Source organism: Embiotoca jacksoni, unplaced genomic scaffold, assembly GCF_022577435.1.
Source record: "Embiotoca jacksoni isolate LCO1_2020_lvr unplaced genomic scaffold, fEmbJac1.0.p SCAF_16, whole genome shotgun sequence".
NCBI classification, from domain to species: domain Eukaryota; kingdom Metazoa; phylum Chordata; class Actinopteri; family Embiotocidae; genus Embiotoca; species Embiotoca jacksoni.
The window spans coordinates 14,459,060-14,477,450 of NW_027185296.1; the positions used below are offsets into that span (position 1 = coordinate 14,459,060).

The 18,391-nt window shown below is 38.9% G+C and overlaps 1 protein-coding gene across 1 annotated transcript in view; it reads left to right on the forward strand.

Annotated features, from left to right (window-relative positions):
- Nucleotides 1-18,391, forward strand: part of arhgap39 (Rho GTPase activating protein 39) — a 74,820-nt gene that overhangs the window by 24,517 nt on the left and 31,912 nt on the right. The window contains exon 2 of the mRNA XM_069151060.1: nucleotides 338-775. Coding sequence (XP_069007161.1) covers nucleotides 338-775 — 438 coding nt within the window. The remainder of the gene's footprint in view (nucleotides 1-337; nucleotides 776-18,391) is intronic.

Here is an 18,391-nt window from a genome sequence, read left to right on the forward strand (position 1 = left end):
AACAATATTAGTGTTTTCCTTATTAGATTGTTTTGGTATGTTTGTGCTCAGCTTGTGCTGGCTTTATTATATATATGTATATATATATATATATATATATATATATATATCTCCTGGCTTTATTATATATATGTATATATATATATATATATATATCTCCTGGCTTTATTAGTGGGGAAACAGTTTTCATGCTTCTCTTTCAACAAGTCCTGTTGTTGCTTTCTGCACCTGTTTGCTGCGACCTTGTTGATGCCGGCAGAGCTGGAACTCACATTCAGTTTATTTCAAGGTGAATTTGCTGAAACTCTCAACTCTCAACTCTCAACTCTCCCTGCAGGTTGGAGTGGGTGGAGATCATTGAGCCGCGCACACGGGAGCGTATGTACGCCAACCTGCTGACGGGCGAGTGCGTGTGGGATCCTCCCCAGGGTGTTCGCATCAAGCGCACCGGTGACAACCAGTGGTGGGAGCTGTTTGACCCCAACACCTCGCGCTTCTACTACTACAATGCCTCCACCCAGCGCACCGTGTGGCACCGGCCTCAGGGCTGTGACATCATCCCGCTGGCGAAGCTGCAGACTCTGAAGCAGCATACAGATGGCACCAGCCCCCGTCCTGCAGGTGGCGGCGGAGGAGGAGGAGGAGGAGGAGGAGAGAGGGCGTCTGCCGACAACAGCCCAGGACGTAACAGCGGGGTCAGCCGAGAGGGAAGCACCTCCTCCTCCCTCGACCAGGAGCTCTCTGAAAAACAGAGCAGCAGAGAGGAGGCCGACAGGTGAGACTGCTGCTCAGCAAACACACGTCTGCCAGGTGACATCAAGTCATTATTGTGGAAGTTACCAGTCAACTCCAACTCCACCAAGTCTGTTTACATGTGTTGGACTGTATTTTTGAAGAATTGTTTAAAGCCACAGGGAGCTGCACAAAGTCACATTAATTGCCTCAAGTAACAGTCATTATAATTTTTTAGGTTCCCCCCACTGACTGAATATAAAAGAGTTCGTAGCTTCCGGGTCTGAAAAATGGTTCTGATCCAGAAGTATCTTCAGCTGCAATACCAGCGAGTGCCACTAGAGGTTGTCTCCAAAAAGCCTCCGGCTCCATAGACTCCCATTCAACTTCTCTCATCAAATCCAAAGTGAATAAAATGTGTCCATCAGTTATCTCGGTGTTGTTAGCTAAAGTCACTCCTTCTTATTAGTTTTCTGGAGGTCCATCTGAAAATAATCCCTCATTCATTAGAAAAGAAGATTCAAGAAGACCTGTTTTTGGGGGCGTGTCTGTTTGATTGACAGGCCTGTGGTGCAGTCAGGTTACAGCTATCGGTGGGCGGGACATAGTATCGATGGACCGACAGAAAACTAATCTGGAAGAGTGAATTTAACGAATGACATCCAGAAAACTTGTGGAGACTTTGTATTTGATGAGAGAAGTTGAATGGGAGTCTATGGAGCTGGAGGCTTTTTGGAGCCGGCCTCTAGTGGCATTCGGTGGTATTGCAGCTGAAGACACTTCTGCATCGGACTCATTGTTCAGACCTGGAAGCTACGAACACTTTTAAATACAGTCTGTGGTTTCCAGTCAGATCCTGCCACTTGGTTTTATCCCCCAAAAATCAGTGTTTTAGTTGTTGTGGTAGGAGTTGTGTGGGAGTGTCTGGATTTTCATTATTTGATCAATTTGTTAAAAAAGGACCTAAAACCTAAAACTATCTCTGACACGTTGTCGTCTCTTCAGTCCAGTCTCTCTCGTCCTGAGTGTGTCCTTCTGTCTTGGCGTCCTGCCCCTTCCTCTCTTTCTCTCCTCCAGAGCCTCTCACCTCTTTTCACATTCTGTTTGTCTCTCTCTTTCTCACCCTCAGCATCCTATCACCCCCCCCCCCCACACACACACACACACACACACCCTCCTCCTCCTCCTCCTCCTCCTCCTCCCCCCATCCGACTAACCAGTCGGTTTGCTGTAATCTGCTGCAGTCTGCTGTGATTGGTTGATTTGCCTGGCTGGGGTCACGGTGTCCTGTAAATGTCTTTTGTACTTCAGCAGGAGGACACACACACACACACACACACACACACACACACACACACACGCTGATCTAACCATATATTCACATTGAACTGAACTGAACAGCAAATTACTGCTCTTAGAGACAATTACTGAATGTGTCTGGAGCTCAAGGAGAACAGCATGTTCAGTGAGACCGATCTGTCCGAGCGGTAGAAAAACCCTCATAACAGGAAGAAACCTGTGACGGACGCAGAGCCCGAGGTGGGAGGTGTCCACTGAAAGCACAACCTTGTTTATCTGCCATTTCCGAGAAGTTTTGAATGATAGTTTAAATATAAAAATACAGCCTAATAATGGTGATGCCAGAGCAGTGTGCGTTAAGCCCCACACTCAGATAGGATCTGATTTATAATGTTGAGAGTACAACCGGTGGTGTCCCTGGTCATACTGCTTCACATATGTAGTACTCAACAGTCGGAGGGTTTCTCAGTGTGCAGCCTGAGGATCCCCCCCACCCCTCACCCCACCCCAACACACACACCGAGGATCCTATTTAACCAGGGAGGGATGCAGGGTGATGCCGGTCAAACCTTTTCGCTGGATAAAGCAGAGTGTTTTTGTGGGAGCTCTGTGTGTTGGCAGCTCAGCTGTGTGAGCGCATCGCTCCCATCGAAATGAACTAGAAGTGGAATTTTTGTCAGTGCTACGGCCAAACTACATCCGAATAAAAAAAATTCATACAGAACCAAATCAATTCAATTCAATTTTATTTATAAAGCGCCAAACCATAACACAGGTCATTTCATGGCACTTAACACAGTAAAGTCCTCACAGCACAACTTTACAGCATTATACAGAGAAACACAACAATTCAACAATTCCCACATAAGCTAGGAGGGGAAAAGTCCTCTTTAATGGAGAAAAACCTCCAACAGAGGGAAGAAAAACTCCCTTTAACAGGAAGAAACCTCCGACAGAACCAGGATCAGAGGTGGAGAACATCTGTTAACAGAACCAGACTCAGAGGTGGGCGGAGCATCTGTTAACAGAACAAGAACCAGAGGTGGAGAACATCTGTTAACAGAACCAGAGGTGGAGAACATCTGCCTCGACCGGTTGGGGTGAGAGGAGAGCAGAGAGAGAAAAGGACAGAATAGAGATAGAAGACATGAACTGTTGGTGGAGACGACAATCACAGAGCAGAGACATGCAGCTCCATGACAGGACATCTGGAAAAGAAAGGAGAGAAACTATGTTAGCGAAGGAACTGAATGGAGACAACAGATAATATGAAGAAACTATGGGAGAGAAAAAGAGTGAAGTTAACGAGATGTGATGGTGAGATATGAGTTATAGAGTGAAAGAGTGAAGTTAATGAGGTGTAACGGTGAGAGATGAGTTATAGAGAGTGAAAGAGTGAAGTTAATGAGATGTAAGGGTGAGATATGAGTTATAGAGAGTGAAAGAGTGAAGTTAATGAGATGTAACGGTGAGATATGAGTGAAAGAGTGAAGTTAATGAGGTGTAACAGTGAGATATGAGTTATAGAGAGAAAGAGTGACGTTAATGATGTGTAACGGTGAGATATGAGTTATAGAGAGTGAAAGAGTGAAGTTAATGAGATGTAAGGGTGAGATATGAGTTATAGAGAGTGAAAGAGTGAAGTTAATGAGGTGTAACGGTGAGATATGAGTTATAGAGAGTGAAAGAGTGAAGTTAATGAGGTGTAACGGTAAGATATGAGTTATAGAGAGTGAAAGAGTGAAGTTAACGAGATGTGAGTTATAGAGTGAAAGAGTGAAGTTAATGAGGTGTAACGGTGAGATATGAGTTATGGAGAGTGAAAGAGTGAAGTTAATGAGGTGTAACGGTGAGATATGAGTTATAGAGAGTGAAAGAGTGAAGTTAATGAGGTGTAACGGTAAGATATGAGTTATAGAGAGTGAAAGAGTGAAGTTAATTAGGTGTAACGGTGAGATATGAGTTATAGAGAGTTAAAGAGTGAAGTTAACAAGGTGTAACGGTGATATATGAGTTATAGAGAGTGAAAGAGTGAAGTTAATGAGGTGTGAGTTATAGAGTGAAAGAGTGAAGTTAATGAGGTGTAACGGTGAGATATGAGTTATGGAGAGTGAAAGAGTGAAGTTAATGAGGTGTAACGGTGAGATATGAGTTATAGAGTGAAAGAGTGAAGTTAACGAGATGTAACGGTGAGATATGAGTTATAGAGAGTGAAAGAGTGAAGTTAATGAGATGTAACGGTGAGATATGAGTTATGGAGAGTGAAAGAGTGAAGTTAATGAGATGTGACGGTGAGATATGAGTTATAGAGTGAAAGAGTGAAGTTAACGAGATGTAACGGTGAGATATGAGTTATAGAGAGTGAAAGAGTGAAGTTAACGAGATGTGAGTTATAGAGAGTGAAAGAGTGAAGTTAATGAGATGTAACGGTGAGATGTGAGTTATAGAGAGTGAAAGAGTGAAGTTAACGAGATGTGAGTTAGAGAGTGAAAGAGTGAAGTTAATGAGGTGTAACGGTGAGATATGAGTTATAGAGAGTGAAAGAGTGAAGTTAACGAGATGTGACAGTGAGATACGAGTTATAGAGTGAAAGAGTGAAGTTAACAAGATGTAACGGTGAGATATGAGTTATAGAGAGTGAAAGAGTGAAGTTAATGAGATGTAACGGTGAGATGTGAGTTATAGAGAGTGAAAGAGTGAAGTTAACGAGATGTGAGTTAGAGAGTGAAAGAGTGAAGTTAATGAGGTGTAACGGTGAGATATGAGTTATAGAGAGTGAAAGAGTGAAGTTAACGAGATGTGACAGTGAGATACGAGTTATAGAGTGAAAGAGTGAAGTTAACAAGATGTAACGGTGAGATATGAGTTATAGAGAGTGAAAGAGTGAAGTTAATGAGATGTAACGGTGAGATATGAGTTATAGAGTGAAAGAGTGAAGTTAACGAGATGTAACGGTGAGATATGAGTTATAGAGAGTGAAAGAGTGAAGTTAATGAGATGTAACGGTGAGATGTGAGTTATAGAGAGTGAAAGAGTGAAGTTAACGAGATGTGAGTTAGAGAGTGAAAGAGTGAAGTTAATGAGGTGTAACGGTGAGATATGAGTTATAGAGAGTGAAAGAGTGAAGTTAACGAGATGTGACAGTGAGATACGAGTTATAGAGTGAAAGAGTGAAGTTAACAAGATGTAACGGTGAGATATGAGTTATAGAGAGTGAAAGAGTGAAGTTAATGAGGTGTAACGGTGAGATATGAGTTATAGAGAGTGAAAGAGTGAAGTTAACGAGGTGTAACGGTGAGATATGAGTTATGGGGAGTGAAAGAGTGAAGTTAATGAGGTGTAACGGTGAGATATGAGTTATGGAGAGTGAAAGAGTGAAGTTAATGAGGTGTAACGGTGAGATATGAGTTATAGAGAGTGAAAAAGTGAAGTTAATGAGGTGTAACGGTGAGATATGATTTATGGAGAGTGAAAGAGTGAAGTTAATGAGGTGTAACGGTGAGATATGAGTTATAGAGAGTTAAAGAGTGAAGTTAACAAGGTGTAACGGTGATATATGAGTTATAGAGAGTGAAAGAGTGAAGTTAATGAGGTGTAACGGTGAGATATGAGTTATGGAGAGTGAAAGAGTGAAGTTAATGAGGTGTGAGTTATAGAGTGAAAGAGTGAAGTTAATGAGGTGTAACGGTGAGATATGAGTTATGGAGAGTGAAAGAGTGAAGTTAATGAGGTGTAACGGTGAGATATGAGTTATAGAGTGAAAGAGTGAAGTTAACGAGATGTAACGGTGAGATATGAGTTATGGAGAGTGAAAGAGTGAAGTTAATGAGATGTGACGGTGAGATATGAGTTATAGAGTGAAAGAGTGAAGTTAACGAGATGTAACGGTGAGATATGAGTTATAGAGAGTGAAAGAGTGAAGTTAACGAGATGTGAGTTATAGAGAGTGAAAGAGTGAAGTTAATGAGATGTAACGGTGAGATGTGAGTTATAGAGAGTGAAAGAGTGAAGTTAACGAGATGTGAGTTAGAGAGTGAAAGAGTGAAGTTAATGAGGTGTAACGGTGAGATATGAGTTATAGAGAGTGAAAGAGTGAAGTTAACGAGATGTGACAGTGAGATACGAGTTATAGAGTGAAAGAGTGAAGTTAACAAGATGTAACGGTGAGATATGAGTTATAGAGAGTGAAAGAGTGAAGTTAATGAGATGTAACGGTGAGAGATGAGTTATAGAGTGAAGTTAATGAGATGTAACGGTGAGATATGAGTTATAGAGAGTGAAAGAGTGAAGTTAATGAGGTGTAGCGGTGAGATATGAGTTATAGAGAGTGAAAGAGTGAAGTTAATGAGATGTAACGGTGAGATATGAGTTATAGAGAGTTAAAGAGTGATGTTAACAAGGTGTAACGGTGAGATATGAGTTATAGAGAGTGAAAGAGTGAAGTTAACGAGATGTGAGTTATAGAGTGAAAGAGTGAAGTTAATGAGGTGTAACGGTGAGATATGAGTTATGGAGAGTGAAAGAGTGAAGTTAATGAGGTGTAACGGTGAGATATGAGTTATAGAGAGTGAAAGAGTGAAGTTAACGAGGTGTAACGGTGAGATATGAGTTATGGGGAGTGAAAGAGTGAAGTTAATGAGGTGTAACGGTGAGATATGAGTTATGGAGAGTGAAAGAGTGAAGTTAATGAGGTGTAACGGTGAGATATGAGTTATAGAGAGTGAAAGAGTGAAGTTAATGAGGTGTAACGGTGAGATATGATTTATGGAGAGTGAAAGAGTGAAGTTAATGAGGTGTAACGGTGAGATATGAGTTATGGAGAGTGAAAGAGTGAAGTTAATGAGATGTAACGGTGAGTGATGAGTTATAGAGTGAAAGAGTGAAGTTAATGAGATGTAACGGTGAGATATGAGTTATAGAGAGTGAAAGAGTGAAGTTAATGAGGTGTAACAGTGAGATATGAGTTATGGAGAGTGAAAGAATGAAGTTAATGAGATGTAACGGTGAGATATGAGTTATGGAGAGTGAAAGAGTGAAGTTAATGAGATGTGAGTTATAGAGTGAAAGAGTGATTTTAATGAGGTGTAACGGTGAGATATGAGTTATGGAGAGTGAAAGAGTGAAGTTAATGAGGTGTAACGGTGAGATATGAGTTATGGAGAGTGAAAGAGTGAAGTTAATGAGGTGTAACGGTGATATATGAGTTATAGAGAGTGAAAGAGTGAAGTTAATGAGGTGTGAGTTATAGAGTGAAAGAGTGAAGTTAATGAGGTGTAACGGTGAGATATGAGTTATGGAGAGTGAAAGAGTGAAGTTAATGAGGTGTAACGGTGAGATATGAGTTATAGAGTGAAAGAGTGAAGTTAACGAGATGTAACGGTGAGATATGAGTTATAGAGAGTGAAAGAGTGAAGTTAATGAGATGTAACGGTGAGATATGAGTTATGGAGAGTGAAAGAGTGAAGTTAATGAGATGTGACGGTGAGATATGAGTTATAGAGTGAAAGAGTGAAGTTAACGAGATGTAACGGTGAGATATGAGTTATAGAGAGTGAAAGAGTGAAGTTAACGAGATGTGAGTTATAGAGAGTGAAAGAGTGAAGTTAATGAGATGTAACGGTGAGATGTGAGTTATAGAGAGTGAAAGAGTGAAGTTAACGAGATGTGAGTTATAGAGTGAAAGAGTGAAGTTAATGAGGTGTAACGGTGAGATATGAGTTATGGAGAGTGAAAGAGTGAAGTTAATGAGGTGTAACGGTGAGATATGAGTTATAGAGAGTGAAAGAGTGAAGTTAATGAGGTGTAACGGTAAGATATGAGTTATAGAGAGTGAAATAGTGAAGTTAATGAGGTGTAACGGTGAGATATGAGTTATAGAGAGTTAAAGAGTGAAGTTAACAAGGTGTAACGGTGATATATGAGTTATAGAGAGTGAAAGAGTGAAGTTAATGAGGTGTGAGTTATAGAGTGAAAGAGTGAAGTTAATGAGGTGTAACGGTGAGATATGAGTTATGGAGAGTGAAAGAGTGAAGTTAATGAGGTGTAACGGTGAGATATGAGTTATAGAGTGAAAGAGTGAAGTTAACGAGATGTAACGGTGAGATATGAGTTATAGAGAGTGAAAGAGTGAAGTTAATGAGATGTAACGGTGAGATATGAGTTATGGAGAGTGAAAGAGTGAAGTTAATAAGATGTGACGGTGAGATATGAGTTATAGAGTGAAAGAGTGAAGTTAACGAGATGTAACGGTGAGATATGAGTTATAGAGAGTGAAAGAGTGAAGTTAACGAGATGTGAGTTATAGAGAGTGAAAGAGTGAAGTTAATGAGATGTAACGGTGAGATGTGAGTTATAGAGAGTGAAAGAGTGAAGTTAACGAGATGTGAGTTAGAGAGTGAAAGAGTGAAGTTAATGAGGTGTAACGGTGAGATATGAGTTATAGAGAGTGAAAGAGTGAAGTTAACGAGATGTGACAGTGAGATACGAGTTATAGAGTGAAAGAGTGAAGTTAACAAGATGTAACGGTGAGATATGAGTTATAGAGAGTGAAAGAGTGAAGTTAATGAGATGTAACGGTGAGATGTGAGTTATAGAGAGTGAAAGAGTGAAGTTAACGAGATGTGAGTTAGAGAGTGAAAGAGTGAAGTTAATGAGGTGTAACGGTGAGATATGAGTTATAGAGAGTGAAAGAGTGAAGTTAACGAGATGTGACAGTGAGATACGAGTTATAGAGTGAAAGAGTGAAGTTAACAAGATGTAACGGTGAGATATGAGTTATAGAGAGTGAAAGAGTGAAGTTAATGAGATGTAACGGTGAGATATGAGTTATAGAGTGAAAGAGTGAAGTTAACGAGATGTAACGGTGAGATATGAGTTATAGAGAGTGAAAGAGTGAAGTTAATGAGATGTAACGGTGAGATGTGAGTTATAGAGAGTGAAAGAGTGAAGTTAACGAGATGTGAGTTAGAGAGTGAAAGAGTGAAGTTAATGAGGTGTAACGGTGAGATATGAGTTATAGAGAGTGAAAGAGTGAAGTTAACGAGATGTGACAGTGAGATACGAGTTATAGAGTGAAAGAGTGAAGTTAACAAGATGTAACGGTGAGATATGAGTTATAGAGAGTGAAAGAGTGAAGTTAACGAGGTGTAACGGTGAGATATGAGTTATGGGGAGTGAAAGAGTGAAGTTAATGAGGTGTAACGGTGAGATATGAGTTATGGAGAGTGAAAGAGTGAAGTTAATGAGGTGTAACGGTGAGATATGAGTTATAGAGAGTGAAAGAGTGAAGTTAATGAGGTGTAACGGTGAGATATGATTTATGGAGAGTGAAAGAGTGAAGTTAATGAGGTGTAACGGTGAGATATGAGTTATAGAGAGTTAAAGAGTGAAGTTAACAAGGTGTAACGGTGATATATGAGTTATAGAGAGTGAAAGAGTGAAGTTAATGAGGTGTAACGGTGAGATATGAGTTATGGAGAGTGAAAGAGTGAAGTTAATGAGGTGTGAGTTATAGAGTGAAAGAGTGAAGTTAATGAGGTGTAACGGTGAGATATGAGTTATGGAGAGTGAAAGAGTGAAGTTAATGAGGTGTAACGGTGAGATATGAGTTATAGAGTGAAAGAGTGAAGTTAACGAGATGTAACGGTGAGATATGACTTATAGAGAGTGAAAGAGTGAAGTTAATGAGATGTAACGGTGAGATATGAGTTATGGAGAGTGAAAGAGTGAAGTTAATGAGATGTGACGGTGAGATATGAGTTATAGAGTGAAAGAGTGAAGTTAACGAGATGTAACGGTGAGATATGAGTTATAGAGAGTGAAAGAGTGAAGTTAACGAGATGTGAGTTATAGAGAGTGAAAGAGTGAAGTTAATGAGATGTAACGGTGAGATGTGAGTTATAGAGAGTGAAAGAGTGAAGTTAACGAGATGTGAGTTAGAGAGTGAAAGAGTGAAGTTAATGAGGTGTAACGGTGAGATATGAGTTATAGAGAGTGAAAGAGTGAAGTTAACGAGATGTGACAGTGAGATACGAGTTATAGAGTGAAAGAGTGAAGTTAACAAGATGTAACGGTGAGATATGAGTTATAGAGAGTGAAAGAGTGAAGTTAATGAGATGTAACGGTGAGATGTGAGTTATAGAGAGTGAAAGAGTGAAGTTAACGAGATGTGAGTTAGAGAGTGAAAGAGTGAAGTTAATGAGGTGTAACGGTGAGATATGAGTTATAGAGAGTGAAAGAGTGAAGTTAACGAGATGTGACAGTGAGATACGAGTTATAGAGTGAAAGAGTGAAGTTAACAAGATGTAACGGTGAGATATGAGTTATAGAGAGTGAAAGAGTGAAGTTAATGAGATGTAACGGTGAGATATGAGTTATAGAGTGAAAGAGTGAAGTTAACGAGATGTAACGGTGAGATATGAGTTATAGAGAGTGAAAGAGTGAAGTTAATGAGATGTAACGGTGAGATGTGAGTTATAGAGAGTGAAAGAGTGAAGTTAACGAGATGTGAGTTAGAGAGTGAAAGAGTGAAGTTAATGAGGTGTAACGGTGAGATATGAGTTATAGAGAGTGAAAGAGTGAAGTTAACGAGATGTGACAGTGAGATACGAGTTATAGAGTGAAAGAGTGAAGTTAACAAGATGTAACGGTGAGATATGAGTTATAGAGAGTGAAAGAGTGAAGTTAATGAGGTGTAACGGTGAGATATGAGTTATAGAGAGTGAAAGAGTGAAGTTAACGAGGTGTAACGGTGAGATATGAGTTATGGGGAGTGAAAGAGTGAAGTTAATGAGGTGTAACGGTGAGATATGAGTTATGGAGAGTGAAAGAGTGAAGTTAATGAGGTGTAACGGTGAGATATGAGTTATAGAGAGTGAAAGAGTGAAGTTAATGAGGTGTAACGGTGAGATATGATTTATGGAGAGTGAAAGAGTGAAGTTAATGAGGTGTAACGGTGAGATATGAGTTATAGAGAGTTAAAGAGTGAAGTTAACAAGGTGTAACGGTGATATATGAGTTATAGAGAGTGAAAGAGTGAAGTTAATGAGGTGTAACGGTGAGATATGAGTTATGGAGAGTGAAAGAGTGAAGTTAATGAGGTGTGAGTTATAGAGTGAAAGAGTGAAGTTAATGAGGTGTAACGGTGAGATATGAGTTATGGAGAGTGAAAGAGTGAAGTTAATGAGGTGTAACGGTGAGATATGAGTTATAGAGTGAAAGAGTGAAGTTAACGAGATGTAACGGTGAGATATGACTTATAGAGAGTGAAAGAGTGAAGTTAATGAGATGTAACGGTGAGATATGAGTTATGGAGAGTGAAAGAGTGAAGTTAATGAGATGTGACGGTGAGATATGAGTTATAGAGTGAAAGAGTGAAGTTAACGAGATGTAACGGTGAGATATGAGTTATAGAGAGTGAAAGAGTGAAGTTAACGAGATGTGAGTTATAGAGAGTGAAAGAGTGAAGTTAATGAGATGTAACGGTGAGATGTGAGTTATAGAGAGTGAAAGAGTGAAGTTAACGAGATGTGAGTTAGAGAGTGAAAGAGTGAAGTTAATGAGGTGTAACGGTGAGATATGAGTTATAGAGAGTGAAAGAGTGAAGTTAACGAGATGTGACAGTGAGATACGAGTTATAGAGTGAAAGAGTGAAGTTAACAAGATGTAACGGTGAGATATGAGTTATAGAGAGTGAAAGAGTGAAGTTAATGAGATGTAACGGTGAGATGTGAGTTATAGAGAGTGAAAGAGTGAAGTTAACGAGATGTGAGTTAGAGAGTGAAAGAGTGAAGTTAATGAGGTGTAACGGTGATATATGAGTTATAGAGAGTGAAAGAGTGAAGTTAACGAGATGTGACAGTGAGATACGAGTTATAGAGTGAAAGAGTGAAGTTAACAAGATGTAACGGTGAGATATGAGTTATAGAGAGTGAAAGAGTGAAGTTAATGAGATGTAACGGTGAGATATGAGTTATAGAGTGAAAGAGTGAAGTTAACGAGATGTAACGGTGAGATATGAGTTATAGAGAGTGAAAGAGTGAAGTTAATGAGGTGTAACGGTGAGATATGAGTTATAGAGAGTGAAAGAGTGAAGTTAACGAGATGTGACAGTGAGATACGAGTTATAGAGTGAAAGAGTGAAGTTAACAAGATGTAACGGTGAGATATGAGTTATAGAGAGTGAAAGAGTGAAGTTAATGAGATGTAACGGTGAGAGATGAGTTATAGAGTGAAGTTAATGAGATGTAACGGTGAGATATGAGTTATAGAGAGTGAAAGAGTGAAGTTAATGAGGTGTAGCGGTGAGATATGAGTTATAGAGAGTGAAAGAGTGAAGTTAATGAGATGTAACGGTGAGATATGAGTTATAGAGAGTTAAAGAGTGATGTTAACAAGGTGTAACGGTGAGATATGAGTTATGGAGAGTGAAAGAGTGAAGTTAATGAGGTGTAACGGTGAGATATGAGTTATAGAGAGTGAAAGAGTGAAGTTAACGAGATGTGAGTTATAGAGTGAAAGAGTGAAGTTAATGAGGTGTAACGGTGAGATATGAGTTATGGAGAGTGAAAGAGTGAAGTTAATGAGGTGTAACGGTGAGATATGAGTTATAGAGAGTGAAAGAGTGAAGTTAACGAGGTGTAACGGTGAGATATGAGTTATGGGGAGTGAAAGAGTGAAGTTAATGAGGTGTAACGGTGAGATATGAGTTATGGAGAGTGAAAGAGTGAAGTTAATGAGGTGTAACGGTGAGATATGAGTTATAGAGAGTGAAAGAGTGAAGTTAATGAGGTGTAACGGTGAGATATGATTTATGGAGAGTGAAAGAGTGAAGTTAATGAGGTGTAACGGTGAGATATGAGTTATGGAGAGTGAAAGAGTGAAGTTAATGAGATGTAACGGTGAGTGATGAGTTATAGAGTGAAAGAGTGAAGTTAATGAGATGTAACGGTGAGATATGAGTTATAGAGAGTGAAAGAGTGAAGTTAATGAGGTGTAACAGTGAGATATGAGTTATGGAGAGTGAAAGAATGAAGTTAATGAGATGTAACGGTGAGATATGAGTTATGGAGAGTGAAAGAGTGAAGTTAATGAGATGTGAGTTATAGAGTGAAAGAGTGATTTTAATGAGGTGTAACGGTGAGATATGAGTTATGGAGAGTGAAAGAGTGAAGTTAATGAGGTGTAACGGTGAGATATGAGTTATGGAGAGTGAAAGAGTGAAGTTAATGAGGTGTAACGGTGATATATGAGTTATAGAGAGTGAAAGAGTGAAGTTAATGAGGTGTGAGTTATAGAGTGAAAGAGTGAAGTTAATGAGGTGTAACGGTGAGATATGAGTTATGGAGAGTGAAAGAGTGAAGTTAATGAGGTGTAACGGTGAGATATGAGTTATAGAGTGAAAGAGTGAAGTTAACGAGATGTAACGGTGAGATATGAGTTATAGAGAGTGAAAGAGTGAAGTTAATGAGATGTAACGGTGAGATATGAGTTATGGAGAGTGAAAGAGTGAAGTTAATGAGATGTGACGGTGAGATATGAGTTATAGAGTGAAAGAGTGAAGTTAACGAGATGTAACGGTGAGATATGAGTTATAGAGAGTGAAAGAGTGAAGTTAACGAGATGTGAGTTATAGAGAGTGAAAGAGTGAAGTTAATGAGATGTAACGGTGAGATGTGAGTTATAGAGAGTGAAAGAGTGAAGTTAACGAGATGTGAGTTAGAGAGTGAAAGAGTGAAGTTAATGAGGTGTAACGGTGAGATATGAGTTATAGAGAGTGAAAGAGTGAAGTTAACGAGATGTGACAGTGAGATACGAGTTATAGAGTGAAAGAGTGAAGTTAACAAGATGTAACGGTGAGATATGAGTTATAGAGAGTGAAAGAGTGAAGTTAATGAGATGTAACGGTGAGATGTGAGTTATAGAGAGTGAAAGAGTGAAGTTAACGAGATGTGAGTTAGAGAGTGAAAGAGTGAAGTTAATGAGGTGTAACGGTGAGATATGAGTTATAGAGAGTGAAAGAGTGAAGTTAACGAGATGTGACAGTGAGATACGAGTTATAGAGTGAAAGAGTGAAGTTAACAAGATGTAACGGTGAGATATGAGTTATAGAGTGAAAGAGTGAAGTTAACGAGATGTAACGGTGAGATATGAGTTATAGAGAGTGAAAGAGTGAAGTTAATGAGATGTAACGGTGAGATGTGAGTTATAGAGAGTGAAAGAGTGAAGTTAACGAGATGTGAGTTAGAGAGTGAAAGAGTGAAGTTAATGAGGTGTAACGGTGAGATATGAGTTATAGAGAGTGAAAGAGTGAAGTTAACGAGATGTGACAGTGAGATACGAGTTATAGAGTGAAAGAGTGAAGTTAACAAGATGTAACGGTGAGATATGAGTTATAGAGAGTGAAAGAGTGAAGTTAATGAGGTGTAACGGTGAGATATGAGTTATAGAGAGTGAAAGAGTGAAGTTAACGAGGTGTAACGGTGAGATATGAGTTATGGGGAGTGAAAGAGTGAAGTTAATGAGGTGTAACGGTGAGATATGAGTTATGGAGAGTGAAAGAGTGAAGTTAATGAGGTGTAACGGTGAGATATGAGTTATGGAGAGTGAAAGAGTGAAGTTAATGAGGTGTAACGGTGAGATATGAGTTATAGAGTGAAAGAGTGAAGTTAACGAGATGTAACGGTGAGATATGACTTATAGAGAGTGAAAGAGTGAAGTTAATGAGATGTAACGGTGAGATATGAGTTATGGAGAGTGAAAGAGTGAAGTTAATGAGATGTGACGGTGAGATATGAGTTATAGAGTGAAAGAGTGAAGTTAACGAGATGTAACGGTGAGATATGAGTTATAGAGAGTGAAAGAGTGAAGTTAACGAGATGTGAGTTATAGAGAGTGAAAGAGTGAAGTTAATGAGATGTAACGGTGAGATGTGAGTTATAGAGAGTGAAAGAGTGAAGTTAACGAGATGTGAGTTAGAGAGTGAAAGAGTGAAGTTAATGAGGTGTAACGGTGAGATATGAGTTATAGAGAGTGAAAGAGTGAAGTTAACGAGATGTGACAGTGAGATACGAGTTATAGAGTGAAAGAGTGAAGTTAACAAGATGTAACGGTGAGATATGAGTTATAGAGAGTGAAAGAGTGAAGTTAATGAGATGTAACGGTGAGATGTGAGTTATAGAGAGTGAAAGAGTGAAGTTAACGAGATGTGAGTTAGAGAGTGAAAGAGTGAAGTTAATGAGGTGTAACGGTGATATATGAGTTATAGAGAGTGAAAGAGTGAAGTTAACGAGATGTGACAGTGAGATACGAGTTATAGAGTGAAAGAGTGAAGTTAACAAGATGTAACGGTGAGATATGAGTTATAGAGAGTGAAAGAGTGAAGTTAATGAGATGTAACGGTGAGATATGAGTTATAGAGTGAAAGAGTGAAGTTAACGAGATGTAACGGTGAGATATGAGTTATAGAGAGTGAAAGAGTGAAGTTAATGAGATGTAACGGTGAGATGTGAGTTATAGAGAGTGAAAGAGTGAAGTTAACGAGATGTGAGTTAGAGAGTGAAAGAGTGAAGTTAATGAGGTGTAACGGTGAGATATGAGTTATAGAGAGTGAAAGAGTGAAGTTAACGAGATGTGACAGTGAGATACGAGTTATAGAGTGAAAGAGTGAAGTTAACAAGATGTAACGGTGAGATATGAGTTATAGAGAGTGAAAGAGTGAAGTTAATGAGATGTAACGGTGAGAGATGAGTTATAGAGTGAAGTTAATGAGATGTAACGGTGAGATATGAGTTATAGAGAGTGAAAGAGTGAAGTTAATGAGGTGTAGCGGTGAGATATGAGTTATAGAGAGTGAAAGAGTGAAGTTAATGAGATGTAACGGTGAGATATGAGTTATAGAGAGTTAAAGAGTGATGTTAACAAGGTGTAACGGTGAGATATGAGTTATGGAGAGTGAAAGAGTGAAGTTAATGAGGTGTAACGGTGAGATATGAGTTATAGAGAGTGAAAGAGTGAAGTTAACGAGATGTGAGTTATAGAGTGAAAGAGTGAAGTTAATGAGGTGTAACGGTGAGATATGAGTTATAGAGAGTGAAAGAGTGAAGTTAACGAGATGTGACAGTGAGATACGAGTTATAGAGTGAAAGAGTGAAGTTAACAAGATGTAACGGTGAGATATGAGTTATAGAGAGTGAAAGAGTGAAGTTAATGAGATGTAACGGTGAGATGTGAGTTATAGAGAGTGAAAGAGTGAAGTTAACGAGATGTGAGTTAGAGAGTGAAAGAGTGAAGTTAATGAGGTGTAACGGTGAGATATGAGTTATAGAGAGTGAAAGAGTGAAGTTAACGAGATGTGACAGTGAGATACGAGTTATAGAGTGAAAGAGTGAAGTTAACAAGATGTAACGGTGAGATATGAGTTATAGAGTGAAAGAGTGAAGTTAACGAGATGTAACGGTGAGATATGAGTTATAGAGAGTGAAAGAGTGAAGTTAATGAGATGTAACGGTGAGATGTGAGTTATAGAGAGTGAAAGAGTGAAGTTAACGAGATGTGAGTTAGAGAGTGAAAGAGTGAAGTTAATGAGGTGTAACGGTGAGATATGAGTTATAGAGAGTGAAAGAGTGAAGTTAACGAGATGTGACAGTGAGATACGAGTTATAGAGTGAAAGAGTGAAGTTAACAAGATGTAACGGTGAGATATGAGTTATAGAGAGTGAAAGAGTGAAGTTAATGAGGTGTAACGGTGAGATATGAGTTATAGAGAGTGAAAGAGTGAAGTTAACGAGGTGTAACGGTGAGATATGAGTTATGGGGAGTGAAAGAGTGAAGTTAATGAGGTGTAACGGTGAGATATGAGTTATGGAGAGTGAAAGAGTGAAGTTAATGAGGTGTAACGGTGAGATATGAGTTATGGAGAGTGAAAGAGTGAAGTTAATGAGGTGTAACGGTGAGATATGAGTTATAGAGTGAAAGAGTGAAGTTAACGAGATGTAACGGTGAGATATGACTTATAGAGAGTGAAAGAGTGAAGTTAATGAGATGTAACGGTGAGATATGAGTTATGGAGAGTGAAAGAGTGAAGTTAATGAGATGTGACGGTGAGATATGAGTTATAGAGTGAAAGAGTGAAGTTAACGAGATGTAACGGTGAGATATGAGTTATAGAGAGTGAAAGAGTGAAGTTAACGAGATGTGAGTTATAGAGAGTGAAAGAGTGAAGTTAATGAGATGTAACGGTGAGATGTGAGTTATAGAGAGTGAAAGAGTGAAGTTAACGAGATGTGAGTTAGAGAGTGAAAGAGTGAAGTTAATGAGGTGTAACGGTGAGATATGAGTTATAGAGAGTGAAAGAGTGAAGTTAACGAGATGTGACAGTGAGATACGAGTTATAGAGTGAAAGAGTGAAGTTAACAAGATGTAACGGTGAGATATGAGTTATAGAGAGTGAAAGAGTGAAGTTAATGAGATGTAACGGTGAGATGTGAGTTATAGAGAGTGAAAGAGTGAAGTTAACGAGATGTGAGTTAGAGAGTGAAAGAGTGAAGTTAATGAGGTGTAACGGTGATATATGAGTTATAGAGAGTGAAAGAGTGAAGTTAACGAGATGTGACAGTGAGATACGAGTTATAGAGTGAAAGAGTGAAGTTAACAAGATGTAACGGTGAGATATGAGTTATAGAGAGTGAAAGAGTGAAGTTAATGAGATGTAACGGTGAGATATGAGTTATAGAGTGAAAGAGTGAAGTTAACGAGATGTAACGGTGAGATATGAGTTATAGAGAGTGAAAGAGTGAAGTTAATGAGATGTAACGGTGAGATGTGAGTTATAGAGAGTGAAAGAGTGAAGTTAACGAGATGTGAGTTAGAGAGTGAAAGAGTGAAGTTAATGAGGTGTAACGGTGAGATATGAGTTATAGAGAGTGAAAGAGTGAAGTTAACGAGATGTGACAGTGAGATACGAGTTATAGAGTGAAAGAGTGAAGTTAACAAGATGTAACGGTGAGATATGAGTTATAGAGAGTGAAAGAGTGAAGTTAATGAGATGTAACGGTGAGAGATGAGTTATAGAGTGAAGTTAATGAGATGTAACGGTGAGATATGAGTTATAGAGAGTGAAAGAGTGAAGTTAATGAGGTGTAGCGGTGAGATATGAGTTATAGAGAGTGAAAGAGTGAAGTTAATGAGATGTAACGGTGAGATATGAGTTATAGAGAGTTAAAGAGTGATGTTAACAAGGTGTAACGGTGAGATATGAGTTATGGAGAGTGAAAGAGTGAAGTTAATGAGGTGTAACGGTGAGATATGAGTTATGGAGAGTGAAAGAGTGAAGTTAATGAGGTGTAACGGTGAGATATGAGTT